The sequence below is a fragment of the Carcharodon carcharias genome, chromosome 3, assembly GCF_017639515.1.
Source record: "Carcharodon carcharias isolate sCarCar2 chromosome 3, sCarCar2.pri, whole genome shotgun sequence".
NCBI lineage: Eukaryota > Metazoa > Chordata > Chondrichthyes > Lamniformes > Lamnidae > Carcharodon > Carcharodon carcharias.
In genome coordinates, this window is record NC_054469.1 from 170,980,143 (window position 1) to 171,001,243 (window position 21,101).

The window sequence follows — 21,101 nt, forward strand, 5'->3', positions numbered from 1 at the left end:
TTGGTTGGGCCTGCACTCATTGGAGTTTAGAAGAATGGGAGGCGACCTTATTGAAACATATAAGATTCTTAGGGGGCTTGACATGGTAGCTGCTGAGAGGTTGTTATGGGAGAGTCCAGGACCAGAGGGCATAATCTCAGAGTAAGGGAACGCCCATTTAAAACAGAAATGAGGAATTTCTTCTCTCACAGGGCAGTAAATCTGTGGAATTCTTTACCACAGAGGGCTGTAGAGGCTGGGTCATTAAGTATATTCAAGGCTGAGACAGACATTTTTAATCAGTAAGGGAATCGAAGGTTATGCAGATAAGGCAGGAAAGTGGAGTTGAGGGTTATCAAATCAGCCATGATTTCATTGAATGGCAGAACTTGATGGGCCAAATGGCATACTTCTGCCCCTACGTCTTCTGGTCTTACCTAATAACCCACTGACCCATTTATCCACTCACCAATACACTCACCTGTTCACTAAATTATAAAGACTAAGCTTTTAAACTTACTTGAATACCACAGCTAGTGTTGTGAAAATAGGGTGCCTGCTCTCTTCCCTGACTCTGCTCCTCTCCACAGGGAATGCTGTGTTGCGCATTTCTTTGATAGCCAGGATTGGAAGATTCCAGAAGAAATGTGCAACAGTGTTGGGTCATTGGAGAATCTTCATGCATGCTGCTCAGAAGATTCATGCCAGTATTAAAGCCAGAGTAACAACTGTGTTATTATGGAAGAAGATCTAACAATATTGATCGAAATTTACTGCAAATATCTTGAGCTTTTCAGGATGGGGAAGAGTAGAGAGTGGGTCGGGTATCACACTGGGGCATAGTTATAGATCAGATGGCTGAATTTTAAACATCATGTAAGGCAAGTTCAAATCTAATGTTACTGAAGCAATGCCTGCGTTTGGTGCTCTAATGCACATATAAACCATGACATTAAGTGACGTTTTTAATATCACCTCCAGATTCAACCCAGCAGGGACTGGCAGAGTCTCTGAAACTTTTCTGTGTACTATTAAAGGGCTAAGTTGCAGTACAGTTAAGAAGTAGGGTTTCAGATATAAATACAAGCCTGAGAATCGCACTTTCCATTTGTAAGAGATGTCTGTTTTCATCAATTTCACTTCAGAGTTCATTGAGGAGCTGTACATGTTGGACAGAATTTTTATTTGCTATTTTGCTTGAAATGCAGATCACTCCTGGACTTAGTGTCGTATTTGACCCCAGATTACCTTCCATTAAAAAACTGACAACTTCCACCTCTGTCGTATTGGCTATATCCACCCTGGCCTCAGCTCACCTGCTGAAACACTCATTCGTGTATTTGCCCTCTCTAGACTTAACTATTCCAGTGTTTTCCTGGGAAACTCCCCATCACCCATCCTCCATAAACTTGAGCTCACCCTAAACTCAGTGCCCCCATCCCAACTCGCATGAATTTCTGCTCGTTCATCACCCCTGTAATCGCAGACCTACAATGGTTTTCAGTCCAGCAATGTCTTGATTTTAAAATTCTCATCTTTGTTTTCAGATTCCTCATGGACCTACCCCTTTCTATCTCTGTCAGCTCTAACAGCCCGAGGACCCTCTTGAGATCTCTGCACTCCTCCAGTTCCAACCTCGAGCACATCCCTGATCACTTTGCCATTGATGGCTGTCCCTGCAGCTGTCGGGCCCATAGCTCTAGAATTCCTCGCTAAGTTTCTCTATAGCTCTCTCCTCTGATGTTCCTTAAAACTTCCCTCTTTAATCTTTTAGCCATATGTCTTATTACCTCCTTATGTGGCTTAATGTCATATTTTGTTCAATAATTCTTCTGTGGAACACTTTGGGGCATTTTACTACATTAAGGGTGTTATATGAATATAGATTGTAGTTGGTTGAAAGCATTGTGATTCTTTCCTGTTTAGGTTGTCCTATTTTTAGACCTTGTATTTTTTTTTATTTTTAAAACAGCTTTATTCCCTCAGTAGTTAGCTTAAACCTGGTGCATGGGCTGCACCATCCACAACTTTTGTTGAATGGAAAAAAATCAGTTGCATCAGTGGATATACACATCAACAAGTTTGCAGGTCATAAAAACCTGTATGTAAGTGAGAATTTTGCACTGGCCGTTACTATAAGGAATAATAAAACTAAAAATTTCCAGCCAAAAATATGATGGATTTGCCTGTCTTCGGTGGATGTATGTTCAGCAAGGAGACCAGTTGTTCACTTTACAGATTGGCGTTGTCTCGTATGTGATGTTAAACCAAATCTTGATTTGCAGACCTGATAGCAAATATTACGTATAGAGTCACTTTTGGAGGGGTGGAGTAAAGACTGACTTTGTGCAATGCTCACTTGGCCTACAATGAGTAACATGGTGGGATCCCATGTGTCCTGGGCCACTTTGATTACAGTGAAGGTCTGCTAGGAATGCTATAAATACCTCAGCACACAGGCTTTGGCAAACAAGTCCTCAAAAGTAGAACAGGTGGGGGAAGATGTGCTATCTGGAATATCTCAACGGCTGCTCCAGCAGACAAAGGCTGCAGCAGAATGAAACGTCCAGTTTTTTGGTTTCCTTGCCGTTGGATTAAGGTTTTGCTCTGTCACAACAAGTGTGAAAGCTGGTGTGCAATAGCTTCTCCATGCTTAAAGATGTCACGTACAGCTTAGGACTCGCGGAAGACAATCATCCATACCAGCAAGAGATAGCCAGTAACTTGTCCTTCAGGGACCTCCTCAGATGTTGAAGTTGCTTGATGACAGAGACTTCTTCATTTGGATCTGTCCAGGGTTGTTTGTTCCTTTTTCGTGGGGACCACCACTCTGGAATTGGCTTTCAGAATGTCTTTGTATCCAAGTTTGGGACAGCCTATGTTTCCATGCTAAGCTGGCTGTATAATACTGCCTTTGGTTTGCAGGAATCCTCCATGTGAACCACATGGCTGAACCAGGAAAACTGATGAGCACGCTCTCAATACTAGGTATGCAGCACCTTGCAAGAACTTGGGCGTTAGGGATTTTAATCCTGCTGCTTGATGTCGCTGATAGACCTTAAGCAGTGAAAATGGAAAGCACCTAGATGCTTTATATGATGCAGGTAGATTGTCCATGCCTCACAGCTGTAGAGAAGTGATTTGAGAACCAATGTTTGGTAGACTTTGATCTTGGTTCTGAGAAATTCTATGCTTCCTCCAAAGCCTGTGGATGAACCTGCTGAATTCTGAGTATGTCGTTGGCTGAGCTTGCTTTTACCAGGCTATGGGTGATTTCATCACCTGACGTAGATACTCTCAAGATAGCAGAACTTCTGAACTGAGTTGAGGAGTGTCTTGTTGATTGTGACAATGGTGTCTTGGAATGAAAACAGAAATGCTGGAAAAATTCAGCAGGTCTGGCAGCATCTGTGGAGAGAGAAACAGAATTAATGTTTCAAGTCCATGTGACTGTTCTTCAGTGGGGTCTTGGAGTTTGTGACCAGCGGCAGGATGGCACAGGACCTTTATTTTTGTCAGATTTAGGCCAAAGCATTGTGAGGCTTGAACAAAGCGGTCAATAAATAGCTGGATAGAGTGTGTACAATGAGAGCACAGCCGTTGACAAACAAGAGTTCACTTAGCTGTTCTGTGATCCTTATGCAAACCTGGAGCCTTTGCAGATTAAAGAGATTGCCATCTATCCTGAACTGAATATGTGTTCCTATGTCAAGATCTTTGATTGCATACATATAACTGTTGCATTTGTGCTGGCAGCTGCATTGTGGGTCAAACGTGTGTGTGCACCTGTTCTTGCTGCACTTCTGGTTGGCGGCAGGAGTTACAGTGGGATAAAAATTAATTTAAGGACAGAAAACAGCGAGTTATGGTAACTGGGTGTTTTTTCTTTTTTGAGTGCAACATTACAAGTGCCTGCTTTCTTCCCTAGCCAACACTCAGTGTCCCAGAAGTCTCTATATACCTCAGTTAGAAACCCAGTAATAATTGAGCCATTACCAATTAAGTGCCCGATTTGAAAGGGGTACTTTTACGTCACTGTACCAAAAGCAAACTTTAAAAGGAGACATATGAAATTAAAATAACATTTCCAGAGGTGATGATGCACACCCCCCCCACCACTGGTCACAGAAGGCCTCAGGTGTACCAGTGGACATTGCATGCTCTCTTTCCAGGGTTACCTGGATGCAGAAGTTGCTGCAGAATAGAGGCAGGCAGTCAGGCTGAACAACCCCTTCGACAGTCTGCTGCCTGGACCTGTTCAGAATCACCTTGGCCAGGCTTAGGAGCAGACCGGCAAGGAGATCCTCTGATCTTCCTGTTCCCCTCCACTGGGTGGCCAAAGATCATGAGCCTGGGGCTAAAGTGCAACAAATGGTTGTTTTACAGGCTAGAGGATGGTAGACAGTGGTGTTCCCCTAGACTTTGTGATAGGATCACGTTTTTTTTCATATAAATATAAGTGGCTTGGATATTGAAATACAGAGTAAAGTTTCAACATTGGCTAATGATACCAAACTTGGGGGTGTGGCAGACAGTGAGGATCATACCAATAAACTGCAACAGGACGTGGAGTTTTTCAGCAGCAAAGTGATGGAGAGGGTCGTCGACGGTTCTACCAAGCAGCATTCTGAAATAACCTGCTCACTGACGTTCACTGTGGGGTCCGCCAGGGCCACTCAGCTCCTGACCTCATTACAGCCTTGGTCTAGACATGGGCAAGAGAGCTGAACTCAAGGTGTAATGAGAATTACTTCCCTTGACATCGAGACAATATTTGACTAGGTCTGGTATCAAGGAGCCCGAGCAAAACTGGAGTCAGTGGAACCAGGGAAAGCTCTGCACTGGTTGGAGTCATACCTAGCAAAAAGAAAGGTGTGGAGGGTTGTGGTTGTTGGAGATCAATCATCTCAGTCCCAGTTCGTCACTGCAGGAGTTCCTCGGTAGTATCCTAGGCCCAACCATCTTCAGCTGCTTCATCAAGGACCATCTGTCCATCATAAGGTAAGAAGTGGGGATGTTCACTGATGTTTGCATAATGTTCAGCACCATTTGCGACTCCTCAGATATTGAAGCAGTTCATATCCATATACAGCAAGGCTTGGGCTGATAAGTGGCAAGTAACATTTATGCCACACAAGTGCCAGGCAAAGACCATATCCAACAAGAAAGAATCCAACCATCTCCCCTTGACATTCAATGGAATTACCATTGCCGAATCCCCCACTATCAACATCCTGGGGGGGCTTATCATTGACCAGAAACTGACCTGGACCAGCATGTAAATACTGTGGCTATAAGAGCAGGTCAGAGGCTGGGAATTCTGCGGCTGGATGAATTAACTATGCAAATAGATGTAAACAGGTATGATATAGTCGGGATTACAGAGACATGGCTGCAGGGTGACCAGGGATGGGAACTGAACATCCAGGGGTATTCAATATTTAAGAAAGACAGACAAAAAGGAAAAGGCAGTGGAGTTGCATTGCTGGTTAAAGAGGAAATTAATGCAATAGTGAGGAAAGTTATTAGCTCCGACGATGTGGAATCTGTATGGGTAGAACTGAGAAACACCAAGGGCCAAAAAACATTAGCGGGGGTTATTTATAGACCCCCAAACTAGCGGTGATGTTGAGAATGGCATTAAACAGGAAATTAGAGACGCATGCAATAAAGGAACATCTGTAATTATGGGTGACTTTAATATGCACGTAGATTGGGCAAATCAAATTAGTAACAATACCGTAGAGGAGGAATTCCTGGAGTGTATATGGGATGTTTTTCTGGACCAATATGTTGAGGAACCAACTAGAGAACAGGCCATCCTCAACTGGGTATTGTGCAACGAGAAAGGAATGATTGGCAGTCCAGTTGTGTGAGGCCCCTTGGGGATGAGCAACCATAATATGACAGAATTCTTCATCAAGATGGAGAGTCACGTAGTTGATTCTGAGACTAGGGTCCTGAATCTTAATAAAGGAAACTACAATGGTATGAGGTGCAAATTGGCTATGATGGATTGGGAAACATTACTTAAAGGGATGATGGTGGATAGGCAATGGCAAACATTCAAAGAGCGCATGGGTGAACTGCAACAATTGTTTATTCGTCTGGCACAAAAGTAAAACAGGAAAGGTGGCCAAACCATGGCTTACAAGGGAAATTAAAGATAGTATTAGATGTAAGGAAGAGGCTTATAAATTGGCCAGAAAAAGCATCAGAGCTGAGGATTGGGAGCAGCTTAGAATTCAGCAAAGGAGGACCAAGGGATTGATTAAGAAGGGGAAAATAGAGGACGAGAGTAAGCTTGCAAGGAACAGAAAAAACTGACTGTAAAAGTTTCCATATGTATGTGAAGAGAAAAAGATTGGGAAGACAATAATGTAGGTCCCTTATAGTCAGAAGCAGGGGCATTCATAATGGGGAATAAAGAAATGGTTGACCAACTAAATAGATACTTTGGTTCTGTCTTCACAAAGGAGGACACAAATAACATACCAGAACTGTTGGGGAACACAGTTTAGTGAGAGGGAGGAACTGAAAGAAATCAGTATTAGTGGGGAAATGGTGTTGGGGAAGTTGATTGAATTGAAGGCCGATAAATCCCCAGGGCCTGATAATCTACACCCTAGAGTACTTAAGGAAGTGGCCCTAGAAATAATGGATGCTTTGGTGGTCATCTTCCGAGATTCTATAGAATCTGGAACAGTTCCTCCAGATTGGAGGGTAGCTAATGTAACCCGACTATTTAAAAAGGGAGGCAGAGAGAAAACGGGAAATATAGACCAGTCAGCCTGACGTTGGTAGTGGGGAAAATTCTGGAGCCCGTTATAAAAGATTTAGTAGCAGAGCACGTGGAAAATAGTGGCAGAATCGGACAGAGTCAGCATGGATTTATGAAAGGGAAACCATGCTTGAAAAATCTACTGGAATTTTTTGAGGATGTAACTAGTAGAGTTGATGAGGGGGAGCCAGTGGATGTGGTTTATTTGGACTTTCAGAAGGCTTTTGACAAAGTCCCACATATGAGATGTAAAATTAAAGCGCATGGGATTGGGGGTTCTGTATTGAGAAGGATAGAAAACTGACATGAACAGACAGGAAACCAAGAGTAGGAATAAACGGGTCTTTCTCCGAATGACAGGTAGTGACTAGTGGGGTACTGCAGGGATTGGTGCTGGGACCCCAGTTATTCACAATGAGGGAACTAAATGTAATATCTCCAAATTTGCAGATGACACAAAGTTGGGTGGGAGGGTGAGCTGTGAGGAGGATGCAGAGATGCTTTAGTGTGATTTGGACAAATTGAGTGAGTGGGCAAAAGCATGGCAGATGCAGTATAATGTGGATAGATGTGAGGTTATCCATTTTGGTAGCAAAAACGGGAAGGCAGATTATTATCTGAATGGCTATAAATTGAGAGAGGGGAATGTGCAATGAGACCTGGGTGTCCTTGTACACCAGTTGTTGAAGGTAACCATGCAGGTGCAGCATGTGGTAAAAAAGGCAAACGGTATGTTGGCCTTCATAGCCAGAGGATTTGAGTACAGGAACAGGGATGTCTTGCTGCAATTGTACAGGGCCTTGGTGAGACCACACCTGGAATATCATGTGCAGTTTTGGTCTCCTTATCTGAGGAAGGATATACTTGCTATAGAGGGAGTGCAGGAAAGGGATGGCATGACTGACATTTGAGGAGAGATTGAGTCATTTAGGATTATATTTGCTGGAGTTCAGAAGAATGAGGTGGGAATCTCATAGAAAACTTTCAAATTCTAACAGGACTAGACAGGGTAGATGCAGGAAGGATGTTCCTGATGATGGGAAAGTCCAGAACCAGGGGTCACAGCCTGAGGATACAGGATAGACCATTTAGGACTGAGATGAGGAGAAATTTCTTCACCCAGAGAGTGGTGAGCCTGTGGAATTGGTTACCACAGGAAGTAGTTGAGGCCAAAACATTGTATGTTTTCAAGAAAGAGTTAGATATAGCTCATGGGGCGAAAGCGATCAAAGGATATGGGGAGAAAGCGAGAGCAGGCTATTGAGTTGGATGATCAGCCATGATCATAATGAATGGCGGAGCAGGCTCCAAGTGCCCAGTGGCCTACTCCCGCTCCTTGTTTCTATGAGTAACTCACCTCCTAGCTCCCCAAAGCCTGTCCACAAGGCACAGGTTAGGAGTGTGATGGAATGCTCTCCACTTGCCTGGATGAGTGCAGCTCCAACAACACTCAAAAAACTCGATACAATCCAGGACAAGGACAGCAGACACGTGGGAACACCACCCGCTGGAAGATCCTCTCCAAGCCACTCACCATCCTGACTTGGAAATATATCACTGTTCCTTCACTGTTGCTGGATCAAAATCCTGGAACTCCTTCTCTAACAGCACTGTGGGTGTACCTACACCACAGGGACTGGAGCAGTTCAAAAAGGCAGCTCTCCACCACCTTCTCAAGAGCAATTGGGATGGCAATAAATGCTGGCCTAGCCAGTGACACCCACATTCCATGAACAAGTCAAAAAAGTCAATTGGCACCCACCCGCCACCTTCAACATTCACTCCTCCTATCACTGATGCATAGTGGCATCAGTGTGTATAATCTCCAAAATGCACTGCAGCAACTCATCAAGGCTTCTTCAACTGTACTTTCCAAACCTGGGACCTGTATCACCATGACAAGGGCAGCAGATGTATGGGAACACCACCACCTGCAAGTGCCCCTCCAAGCCACACACCATCCTGACTTGGAACATTATCAGTTTCTTCACTGTTGCTAGGTCAAAATCCTGGAACTCCTTTTCTAACAGCACTGTGGATGTATTTACACCACTTGGACTGCAGCAGTTCAAGAAGGTGAGCCACCATCACCTTCTCAAGGGCTCTTTAGGATGTGCAATAAATGCTGGCCTAGCCAGCGATGCCTGCATCCTGTGAAAGAATTTTAAAAACTGGTGGGCTAGCAGAATGGACAGGCAAGTGTCAGATGGAATTTAATACAGAGGAGGTGATGCATTTCGACAGAAGGGATAAGGAGAGGCAGTACATTAAATGACACAGCTCCAAACAGTGCATAGGGACAAAGAGATCTGATATTCATGTGCATAAGTCCTTGAACATGGTAGGACATATTAACACAGTAGTTAGCAAAGCATAAAGGATCTTGGACTTCATAAATACAAGTATTGAGTACAAAAGCAGGGAAGTTATGCTGAACCTGCATACAGTTCTGGTTAGGCCACAACTAAAGTTTTGCAACCAGTTCTGGTCGTCACACTTTCCGAAAGATATGTGGTTCCTTGAGAGGTGCAGAGATAATTTACCATTGGTTCCATAGATGAGGGATTTTAACTACAAACTTAGGTTGGAGAACTGCGGTTGTTCTCATGGAGCCAAGGAGACTGAGGTGGGATTTGATAGAGGTGTACAAGGTTATAAAGCTTGGACAAGATAGATAAAAGAAAAGCTGTTCCCATTAGCTGATGATACATGGACTAGGGGACACAGATTTAAAGTTTTGGGCTAGAGCTCCAGCAGGGATGTGAGGATGGACTTTTTTTTAACGTAGTAAGTGGATACCTGGAAATCGCTGTCCATATGGTGGTGGAAGTGAAGATGAGAAATGATTTCAAAAGGCAATTGGATGGGCAATTGAGTGAAACAAACTTTCAGGGCTATGGGGATAGAGCAGGGGAATGGAATGATTAGATTGCTCTAGAGAGAGCCAGCCTGGACTCAGTAGGCCAGATGGCCCCCTCCTGTGCTGTTATGACTCTAAGAGCATCGCGGAAATGTAGATGACAAACAGAACTGAAGCTATTACACAGCCTTGCTTGGTGCCATTAGTGACAGGAAAGGCGTCTGATGCGGCACGATTCTATATCATAACATCATGAAATGAATAGATAACCTTGATCATCTTTTCAGGGAGGTCATATTTGTATAGTACCTTTCACAGGCGTTCACAAATTACTGTGTTGAAGACCTTGGTTGGGTCAAGGAGCACCAGGTAGAGATCCTTATTCTGCTCTTGGGACTATTCTTGAATTTGACGTGCTGCAAAGATCATGCAATTGTTCCTTATCTAGCATGGAAACCACACTGTGATTCCGGGTACACTAATTTTGTAAGATGAGTGACAATCCTGTTGCAAATAACCCTTGTGAGAATTTTTCCTGCAGTGGAGAGAAGTGAAAGGATGATTGTCACAGATGGACTTGTGTTTGTACAGGTGAGTTATGGAAGCATCCTTGGAATCCTGGGACACAATGCCCTGCTCCTACATTAAGCAGAAGAGACTAATGAGTTTTCTAATCGTTTAAGCACCTCTGTACTTGAATACTTAAGGTGGAATGCCATTGGCTCCCAGAGACTTATCCACTTTATGCCCTTGGTGACTTTGGCTTGAGATAGATCGAGGGCAAGGTTGTCCAGAATGTGATGCTATTGAAATAATTCAATGGCATCGTTGCACTCTATGGATTCTTGGTTCAGGAAATTGTTGAAGTTCTCTTCCCAATGAGAGAGAATTCATGCCTCTTTGTTAGGAGCTGATTTCCATCTGCTGAGGGGACAGGTGTTGTGCCATTGATTTGGGGCCATAGACAGTTTGGGGACCTTTATGGAGAGCCTTCAGGTCGTGCTAATCAGCAGCTTCCTGAAGCTCCTGGAGCCTTGTTCACCTACCATCAGTTCTTCATCTCTCTTAGATTAACCTTCCGTATGTATTTGGCTTGATGGTATCTGGCTTTTCTTGCTGGTGATTTTTTTGTCAGATGTATAGGATCTGTGAGTATTGTGCATATAAGCATATAGCTTGACTATATCTTGGTCATTCTTGTTGAACCAGCTTTGGTGCTTCCGTTTGATTAACCCGTGGTCCTCAGATGCCATGTTATGAGTGATATCCCTTAACATCTCCCAAGAAGCTTCAATGTTTTTGTTCCAGTTCCTGTTTCAGGGCCATGTCTTTTAGAATAGTTACATCAAACTTTCTTTGTGGTTTGATTGTGTCGTAGCACTTTAGTTGTTACTTTCAATAACAAGATGCTCCTGAGAAACTAATGGTCTGACCATTCAGCAAATATACCATCTGTAATACCCCAAATCAAAGAAACAGTGTCTCTGGAACTTTTTTCTATGTTAAATGCATTATATGGCCGGAATTTAATCCGGCCTATGGGACTGGGCCGGGAAGTGGGAATTGGAAGGGAAGGTGTGGTTGGATTGCCCATTCCCTTTCCCAACTCTGTGTAGCTAAATCAGCTCCACAGAAGGTCAAGGACAGCATTCCCACCCGGAAACCAATTGAGGCTCTCAAATGGCCAATTAAGGGCCACTTAAGTGTCCCTTCCTGTCACTGCCAGTGGGGCGGGCAAGTTCTCCATGAGGGGAGACAGCCCAGTAAAAGCAGGCAGCCTCTCTGCAGGCTTGAGGACTGGGTTTGGTGGGGCAGTGGTTGGCGTGGAGGGGCTCCTGAAAATGGCTGAGGTGCATTGCTCACAGCTTTCCAGCCCAACGTTGGACCACCACTGTTGGCATTATATTTAGACCCATCAGTGCAAGTTGTTATCATCATTGTTATTGTTTTGGTCTCTTCATTACAGCAGCCCAGAGCATGTCAACTGTAGTTGATTAAAATGAAAAGAAATTGATCTGACTAAGAATGTTCTTTATCTTAGTTGATCATTGTATTTATTACAAAAACTGAATACATTGATCATCACTAGAATTCATTTTATGACCCGTTTCCTCTACACAGATGCTGCCAGACCTGAGTTTTTCCAGCATTTCCTGTTTTTATTTCAGATTTCCAGCATCCGCAGTATTTTACTTCCATTTTATGATCATTGCTTTGGTCAAAATATCTGATAGTGTGTTCCTAATTGAGTGCTTTCGTTAAATTTTGCAGGTATTGGACTGGATTGAAAACCATGGAGAGGCCTTTCTCAGCAAACACACTGGAGTGGGGAAATCACTGCACAGAGCCAGGGCTTTACAGAAACGGCATGAGGATTTTGAAGAAGTTGCGCAGGTGAGGATATGCAAAGCCTGTATTAAATACCCTTACTCATGCAAGTTTGGAGGTTGAAGAGCTAAATGTTTGAATTTTTCAAGGAGATGCTAAAGGTTGCTACACATTATCTTTTATATCATATTTTCAGCACTTTTTTTTTCCTATGCCACCTCAATTTCAGCTGTGTTTCTACTTTTGACACTGCAGTTGTTCAGTGTATTGTCACCAGTTAAGTCAATTTCAATGATATTAGCCCTCCATGAATAACTCTAATTTCTACCAAATTCCTGAGACTACTGAATATCTTTGGGGAACAGATGTAAGTGCTGCTTTTATTTTCTATGTTTTATATATTATATTATTTATTTTTTTTAGGATTAGTTAACTTACTAAGTATTTTGAGAGTCCATATGCTAAGTCCAGTGTTTATTTTGTGTTACTTCTTTGAACTCTAGCTCAGCTGTTTATACTTCCTTTGACTCTTCATATTTTAATTTTTATTGAATTTACTAGTTGGTGCACAGAAACAAGAAGTGGTTTTATTACTAAATTTTAGTGATTTTTGCAGTTGATTTGAAAGAGCTGATGCAAGTGTTTCTATTTCTGCTTCAGTGATGCATTTAAGTTGTCTCCAATTTCCAGTTTCTAACACTTTGGTAGTGTTTTTGCAAATTTGCAGAAGACGGGATAAATCAATATAATCTTAAGAAGCAAACCTTTCACATTATGTACCACAACTATTCTCATTAATCAGAAACATGGCTGTTTAGGATAATATAAAAGGATGTTTTCAAAAACTTTTATGGCATTTAATGCCTGCAATATGTTGGGCACTGAGATAATGCTATTTAGAAACTTAATTCAGAAATCACCATTTTTCAGTGGGCTTCATCTTCATCAAAGATTAAACACTTTGGGTGTATGTGCTGTGAAGCAAGTATTTAAAGGCAAGTAAAGTAGCAGTCTTCTGGAATTTATTTTTTAACTAATTGCACTGTCCCCACAGTACTCTCGAAGATATCATTGTTTTAAAACGCACTCATCTAACCCAAACCAACATGCCCACTTTCCTCTATATTGTTTAGGTGGCTGACATCATAATGGGATGGATTGCATCTATCATTCCTATTACTTTATTACTCATTACGATTCAAAATGTTGGCTCTTTTGGGGAAGCCAGGGTGATAATCTGCTGGAATAATAATTTTTTAAAATTGTAATTGAAATAAAATGTAAAGAAAATTCTAGAGAGAAACATGATCAGGAAATAATGTCAACAAGTTCCTTAGATAATGCCATAATTGGCATGAACAAAGCTAATTTAGAACACTTTGAGTTCAGTTCTCAGTCATAATATTTCAACAATAACTCTATATTTTAACCTTAGCTTTGTTTTCTGACTTAGTTCAAGCTTTGGAGCTATTTGAAGATTAATCTGTATCTCTCTGCTTGACTTCTTTAAAATTTTACCATTACTTTTTTCTGTCTGGCTTCTCCAAACATTCTTGTTGCTCTCCATTCCCTCATGGGCGATAATTTCCCCTTCTAAATCTATTTCTTCCTTCTGTTGAAACTGGAATTCATTAACATATGTTTTATATTTAATTGGTAACATAACATTTTGCTGTCAGTAATGCTAATTTAGGCATATTGTTTTCAAATCATGTGCATTCTTCTTATAGAAAAGCAATTTATCATCCATACAAAAAGATGGATGTAGCTAAGTCACTATTTAAATGTTCTGAACAGTTGGAGAGCTTGAGATACTAGGAAAACATTTTAAATGGAATCCTGTAGGCCAGTGAGCTTGGGTAATTAGTGATTTGGTGCGGGTTAGGATATGCAAAGCTAGTTTTTGGATCAGCTGAAGTTTATGGAGAATGGGGGATGAGAGGCTGGCAGAGAGAGCATTGGCAAAATAGAATCCGTAGGTGAAAAAGGCAAGGGTAAAGGTTTCGGCATCAGATGGGCTTGGCAGAAATGGGTGACTTGTTTAGCTACATTATAACCTATCCCAATAGGACAAGCAGGGACTGATATTTCTGTGGGTCTATGGACAGGAAAATAAATGGTTAGCTTTGTGTGAGGGATTTGTGAGACAGCCCAATGTACAAAGGAAGCCTGTGTGCAATTCTATGCTTGAGTTAGAAGATACTTTGCTTTGCAAACACAGCATGGCATCAAGCTGACTTGATTCAACATGCATAGAGCTTCATCTTTTTTTTAAAAAAAGTCACCAATTCCCACTAGATTTGAAGCGAGAGTGCAATCACTGAGCCAAGTTGATATGAGTCAACTTAGAGCTGTCAGTTTTCACTTGGAAACTTTGTTTATTCTGCGTCACTGCTCTTAAAGTTATTGATTTGTGATAATTTTGTTCTCTTTAAACAAAAATTTAAATCAGCAGGAAGTTACAAGTTGCAAGCCTTATTAAAAGGCTTCTTCAAAATAAAATGCCAGCCTTGCACATTACAGGGAGTGCCTAAAAGCAAACCTAAGGCACAGAAGCAAATTGTTCCCATCTCAGAAATCAATTCGTTTGAATGTTTTTGAAGAATCTTTCTTGTTTGTAAATTACCATCTTCATTTCTACTCCTGAGAGAGTTCCCAGTATATTTTGTGTGAGATTTCCGCCAAGATGAAAATACTTTCTTTACAGATGAGGCGTAATAATTTGCTTATGGAATTAGTTTTTCCCTCCATCTCTCCAATCCAACTCTCCTATAGAAACTCTCTGACTATTTTGTGTTCTCCTCTGATTTACAAATGTTGGCCTCCCAAAAAATATCCTGACCCAGGCCTTCTATGATGAAGTGAATCAGGCAAGCATTTGAATCAGCACTTAAAGTAAAGTTACTGTTTCCTTTTACTTATACCATCATTCCTTTTATTATCTAATCTCTCCTGCCTTTCACAGACTTTCCCTTTTGTTCTCTCCTCCTACCACTCCTTTCCTTACCTCTGCACTTGCTTAAAACTTGTTGCATCCTGACTTTCTCCAGTTTTGAAGAAACATTATTGACCTGAAACATCTATTCTTTTTTTCCTGGTACCATCCTTGCCTCTGAATCACAAGGCTCTGGGTTCGAGTCGCACTCCAGGGCTTAAGCACAAAAATCAAGGCTGACACTCCAATGCAGCACTGAGAAGGTTGCATTGTTGGAGGTACCATCTTTCAGATGAGACATTAAAATTGAGGACCCATCTGCGTGCTGAGGTGGATGTAGAAGATCCCAAGGCACTATTTTGAAGGAGAGCGGGGGAGCTTTCCCTTGTGCCTTGGCCAATGTTTGTCTTTCAATTATCATCACCGGTCATTATCACATTGCTGTTTATGAGAATTTGCTGAACGCAAATTAGCTGCTGTGTTTCCTACGTTACGTCACTGCAGTACAACAATTACTACACTTCAAAAAGTACTTACTTGGCTGTAAAGTACTTTGAGGACCCGGTGGTCATGAAAAACAGGATATAAATGCATGTCTCTCTCTCTCCCTGTCCCCGCAGTAGTTTTCCTTTGTATTTAAAAACACTGATTACAAGCAGGCATAATCGCTACTGAAGTAATGTCGACAGAAATCTTCTTTACAAGCCATTTCTTCCATTTTTGGAGAAGTTGCTATGTTACTACAACACCACCTGGTGACAGTTGACCTCAGCTTATTGAATTGGAGATCTGTAATTGACTAAAAGTGAAGATTTGTTTTCAATTACTCTTGATCAAGGCTCTGAAACCATATTTGCCAATGATCTTAAGTTAAAAAAACAGAAAATGCCATAAACTGAGAAAGGGCCGACACCAAAACTATTAACCTCTTTTTTTCAGATACTGATGTCTCATTCCAGCATTTTCTGCAGTTCTGTCACCAGCTTCATTTAGTCATAAATTCATTTAGATGACTACATTTTGTCTAAATTAAGCATTTTATTATTGCTACTGCCACATTATTTGTGAGTCATTTCGTTTAGTAATGTTTAGTGTTATCTTTATTGATGATTGCTTCTGGAAATCTAGTCTGGCTGCAGTTGATAAAACTCCTTGGTTGTGTTTGTTTATAATGATCAGTGGGTATTGTGTTGATCAGATTAGGATTAGTTTGTTTCAGCATGAGAAAGAGTTTTGCAGTTCATTCTGTGACCAAGCTATGCAGTTCTTTCCTACTGTGAAATAATACTCTGATACAATGAGGACCATTGCTACAAAGTTTAAAACATATTGCTGGAGATGCAAAAGTTGGAAATGCACAACAAATCAGTCAGCAACTGTGGAGAAAGTGTTCTGCATTTCAGGTTCAACATTTATGTGACCAAGTTCCGAGGGCAATTGGGGATCGGCAACAAATACTGGCTTTGCCAGTGACACTCGCATTCCATGAAAGCAAGAAAAGTCCTAGAAGGCTGTGCACACTTGCAACATAGATTATCTACATCACTGCTAACCTGTTGTGTTTGCAAAGCACAACAGCATCTTATCTCTCAAGCATAGAATTGCTGGCAAGCTTCACTTTGCGCCTTTACCTGAGCCCCAAATCTCTTACCTAATGGAGTGAAAACCCTTTGAGAGCTGGTTGAATGCATTAGTGAGATTGATGAAGGCAATAGTCTTCTTTGTTCACCATGTTTCTCTTGCAGCTGCTGGACTCACAATTGTCAGTTGTAGATCTTGAAACCACACAAGGACCCAGGGTAGATGTATTCAGCCAAGATCTGCAGTCTTACAGGGCAACAGGGCAAATACTTTCCCACAGTGCTCAGCAGGAAAAAGCCTCGATATTTGTTGCAATTGTTGTGGTCACCCTTGTTCTCGTACAGGGTCACAGTGTTTGCATCACATATAACCTGGGGAACTGCCCCTTCCCTCCAGCAGAGACAGAGAAGATAGTGCAGATGCTGTAGGAGTGCAAGTTTCCCGTGCTTGATGAGTTCAGACGGTATAGCATCAGCACCTGGATTTTTGCCGATGGCAAGTGAGTCAATAACTTTGCTAAGCACCTCCACTGTATGTTCAATATCCAGCTCTGCCATGACAGGGAGGCTTTCCATGGTGTCTAAGCCTTCCTTGGTGACAGTGTCCTCCCTAGAATACAGCTCAAAGTAGTGTTCCGTCCATCTCTCCAGCTGTTTATTACAGTCAGTGACGACCACTTCTTTGTTTTCAGTAGAGCCGTTTTCTTTGTTGATGGACCTGTTGGCTTTTTTATCCCTTCATACATACCCCAAGCATTCCCTGTGTCAAAGGACGTCTGGATATTCTGGCTAAGTTGTAGCTAGTTATTGTCGCACCACTTAGCAATCTGTTGGACATTACTTTGAATGGCTCTTAGTGCATTCCAAGATTTTTTTGCTTGGATCTCTCTTTTAATTAATGAGAACGGCCAACCTGGCTTCAATGACAAGTTCCATTACAGTGATATTAGCCTTGAATCAGTCAGCATTTTAGCGCTTTTGCTTTTCAAATGTTGAGAATGCAGTACCTTGAAGTATGTTCCATTTTGCTCCTGCACTCTGTATGGGAATGCTAGAGAACGCCTCTTCAATAGAGTCGTAGAACTGATGGCTTTTATTTGGGTAGGCAGTGTGGCTGAAGCTGATACAAGGTCGGTGAGGATGGCTGACTTTGACACAAGGATGGAATTTCTGCTTTGAATGAAAAAGCTTCAAGGGTTGCATTCTAACCTGGTACCCACTGGAGAGTGATCTGTATCACATCCAATGCTGTGGTAGCTGCATGTGTTGAGAATGCTGTTCAGAGGCATACCTGGTGATGATCAGATCCAGCTGGTGCCAATGCCCTGACCTTGGTTGTCTCCAGGATGCCTTGTGGCATGGTTTATTCTTAAAGAAGGTTTTAGTTGCACAAAGCTCATGGTAGCAGCAAAGCTCAAGCATTCTCTATTCACTCTCATTTATCTTTCCCAGGCCATGATATCCAAGGTGAGAGGGCCGTGTCTCATGGTCTGTACCCACTCGTGTTGAAATGCCCCAGACGGTAAAGATGTTCTGACTTAAGGATTCTGCTGATAGCAATCTTAAGTCCCTAATAGAACTTGTAGAGCACAGTGTTGGAGCATAGATACACCTGAGATTAATTAGCACTGTTTTAGTTGAGAGGCTGGTGGAGAGAACGTGTTCTGAACCATATGTTTGGGACAGGGTGGGAGTGCGGGCCTATTATTGAGAGGAGCGAGTTCCTTACAACAAAGCCTACACCTTGTTCATGTGGTTCCTTTGAACTCTTCCTCTGCCAGATGAATGTGTAACGTTTTGCTTTCAAGTAATCTGCTCTCGCTAAGCCTGGTTTCTGGAGGGAAGCTATGTCAACATTCAGCCTGTCAAGTTCAGTGGTTATCATGGCTGTATTTTGTGCATTATGGATCTGCTGCAAGTCGTCTGTTAATCCTGTGCACATGGTCCTAACATTCCAGCTTGCCATTCAAAGTGTTGGCATCTTCTTCAAAAAGAAAAGATACCAGAAAAACTCAGCAGGTCTGGCAGCATCTGTGGAGAGAAAGTTAGAGTTAACATTTCGAGTCTGTATGACTCTTCTTCAGAGCTTTTCTTTTTGAGTCATATGGACTCGAAACGTTAACTCTATCTTTCTCTCCACAGATGCTGTCAGACCAGCTGAGTTTTTCCAGAATTTTTTGTTTTTGTTTCAGATTTCCAGCATCCGCAGTATTTTGCTTTTATATTATGTTTGCATCTTCTATTTGTTTCTTTTGTTTGTTCGCTTGCTGCGAAGGATTGCATCCACTTGTTGAGCAGAAACTCTAAGCTCCAAGCATCCATTGAAGCAGATGGACCGTGGCAGGTCAGTGCGTTAGTAGTCTCGGGCTGCTTAACTTGAGGTGGGCGGTGGCTGAACAGTGGGACATGACTGTCCCTCCCACCATTGGAGACAGCTTGTAACACCCATTCTCTATGCCAGTCTAGTTGGGCTTATTACTGGTAACTGCTGTCTTCTGTGTTGTGTTAACTTTCTGCAGCGAAACTGGAACGTCCTCTCCAGGGTGCAAGCCTAGGCAAAATTTATGGACACCTTTTGGCTGCCCAAATGTCAGGCTCGCCCTCTTGATCTCCTGAGTTGAGTCCAAAGGAATGCAAAACACTACGTTTTGCACTGGCTCGTTTGCAGGAGTTGCTGAAAAGATGACATATTTAGACATCAAGCAGCCTTCGGGCTCCACTCCAGATCTTTTGTCAGTGTTTACTCCCTTAGCCTTTAACTCTCCCGATGTATCCACAAGGCGCTAGAGCTATTCAGCGATAGTTGGGAGTTTGGATTATGAGTGCCAGGGCATGTCCACATGCCAGGTCTACGGGCCAGACCTCCTCTGAGTGCTTCTGAAGCTTTAGCCTGAGATGCAAGGCTCTCAGCTTTCATTTGTTGTCACAAGGAGGCACAGCTGAGGACTTGCCAATGGAGTTGCTGAATACTGACCCAGAGAAATTTACACACTGGGATCTCTTTGCATTGCTGAAAGCCAAATATGTAGGCTGAAAAAGAGAAGCAAGCTTGCACACAAAAGTGGAAAGCGTGCTCTCTTGACCCACACACCAGATGCATCACATCAATCTGTTGGACACTGGATGGGCTAAAAATTGATCAAGGGAAGTATTAGAAAGGCTGCCTGTACTTAGAATTAATAAGTTACCAAGACCGGTTGGGATGTATTAAGGATGCTGAGAGATGTAAGGATGGAAAATTGCAGAGGTGCTGACCATAATCTTCCAATCTTCCTTAGATATGGGGGTGGTGCCAGAGGACGGTAAAATTGCAAATATTATACCCTTGTATGAAAGAAGGTGTAGAGATACACCCAGTAACTACAGGCCAGTAAATGTAATCTTAGTGATGGGAAAGCGTTTAGAAATGATTATCCAAGACAAAATTGACAGTCACTTAGAGAAGTTGAGATTAATTGGAGAAAGCCAACATAGACATGTTAATGGCAAACTCTGTTTAACTAATTTGATTGAGTTTTCTTTTGATAAGGTAATATAATGGATTGATGAGTGTAAAGCAAGGAAACTATAATGAACTTTTATAAAAACCTGGCTCTGCCTCAACTGGAATATTATGAGCAGTCCTGGGCACTGCACTTTAGGTGGGATGTGAAGGTATGAGAGAGGATGCAGAAAAAATTATGAGAATGGCTCAAAGGATGGGGAGCTTCAGTTCTGTGAATAGATTGGAAGTTGAAAAGAGATTTGATAGAAATGTTTAAAATCATGAGAGATCTAGCCAGCGCAGAAAGAGAAGAACGGTATGCATTGGTGGAAAGGTCGAGAACCAGAGGACACTGAATTCAGGTGGTTGACAAAAGAAGCAATGGCAACACAAGAAAAACATTTTTTGCACAGCAAGTGATTTGGATCTGGAATGCGCTGCCTGAGTGTGTGATGGAGGCAGTTTCAATTGTAACTTTCAAAGGGGGATTGGAGAAATTCCTGAAGGGAGAAAATTTGCAAGGCCACTCGAAAAGAATGGGCGAGTGGTGCTAGATGAGTTATTCTTGCAGAGTGTTGCCATGGACATGATGGGCTGAAAGGCCTTTTCTGTGCTGCAGCCATTCTCTGATATATAAAATATATATATAAAATGCTTTTGCCCTAGTACAGATCCAATGGGTTGCCTCAAAATCCAAACATTTTTGTCAACAGTTTATTTTGTAAAACCTTGTTGAATGGCTTCTATAGGCCAGAAATATAAATATATATTATATGAACTATATAAATAACATGCACAAGCACTTCTTCGTCTACCATATTTAATACTGCTTCAAAACATTCAACCAAGTTCATTAGTCATGATTTACTTTTTGTATCCCTGAGAAAAGACATTTTGTGGAAGCACTCATCAGGACAATTGCAAGGATACCAATGTCAGGGGAAGCAACAGCTATATACTGTATGAGAAGAGAATGCTGATTGGTAGAGGCGTTGCCATGGAGAATGCACCAGCTAATGGTGATCGGCATTTAACTACCATTTAACTCAGGCAGTTTGACTCTGGTTAAGGCATTGTCCTGAGGAATGAACTACCGAGTGACTATCACATCTTTTGTTTAGCTAAAACAAGCACGATGCATGTACATGTTCTTT

At 42.0% G+C, this 21,101-nt stretch overlaps 1 protein-coding gene across 9 annotated transcripts in view; it reads left to right on the plus strand.

The window, feature by feature from the left end:
* The window catches only part of LOC121275778 (triple functional domain protein-like), a 650,960-nt gene that overhangs the window by 303,998 nt on the left and 325,861 nt on the right, over positions 1-21,101 (plus strand). For all 9 annotated transcript variants that reach the window (XR_005942563.1, XM_041183384.1, XM_041183386.1 and 6 more), the window contains one exon: positions 11,892-12,014. Coding sequence is in view for 8 of the 9 variants with exons in the window: in XM_041183384.1 (XP_041039318.1) it covers positions 11,892-12,014 (123 nt within the window). In the remaining variant the exon portion in view is untranslated. The remainder of the gene's footprint in view (positions 1-11,891; positions 12,015-21,101) is intronic.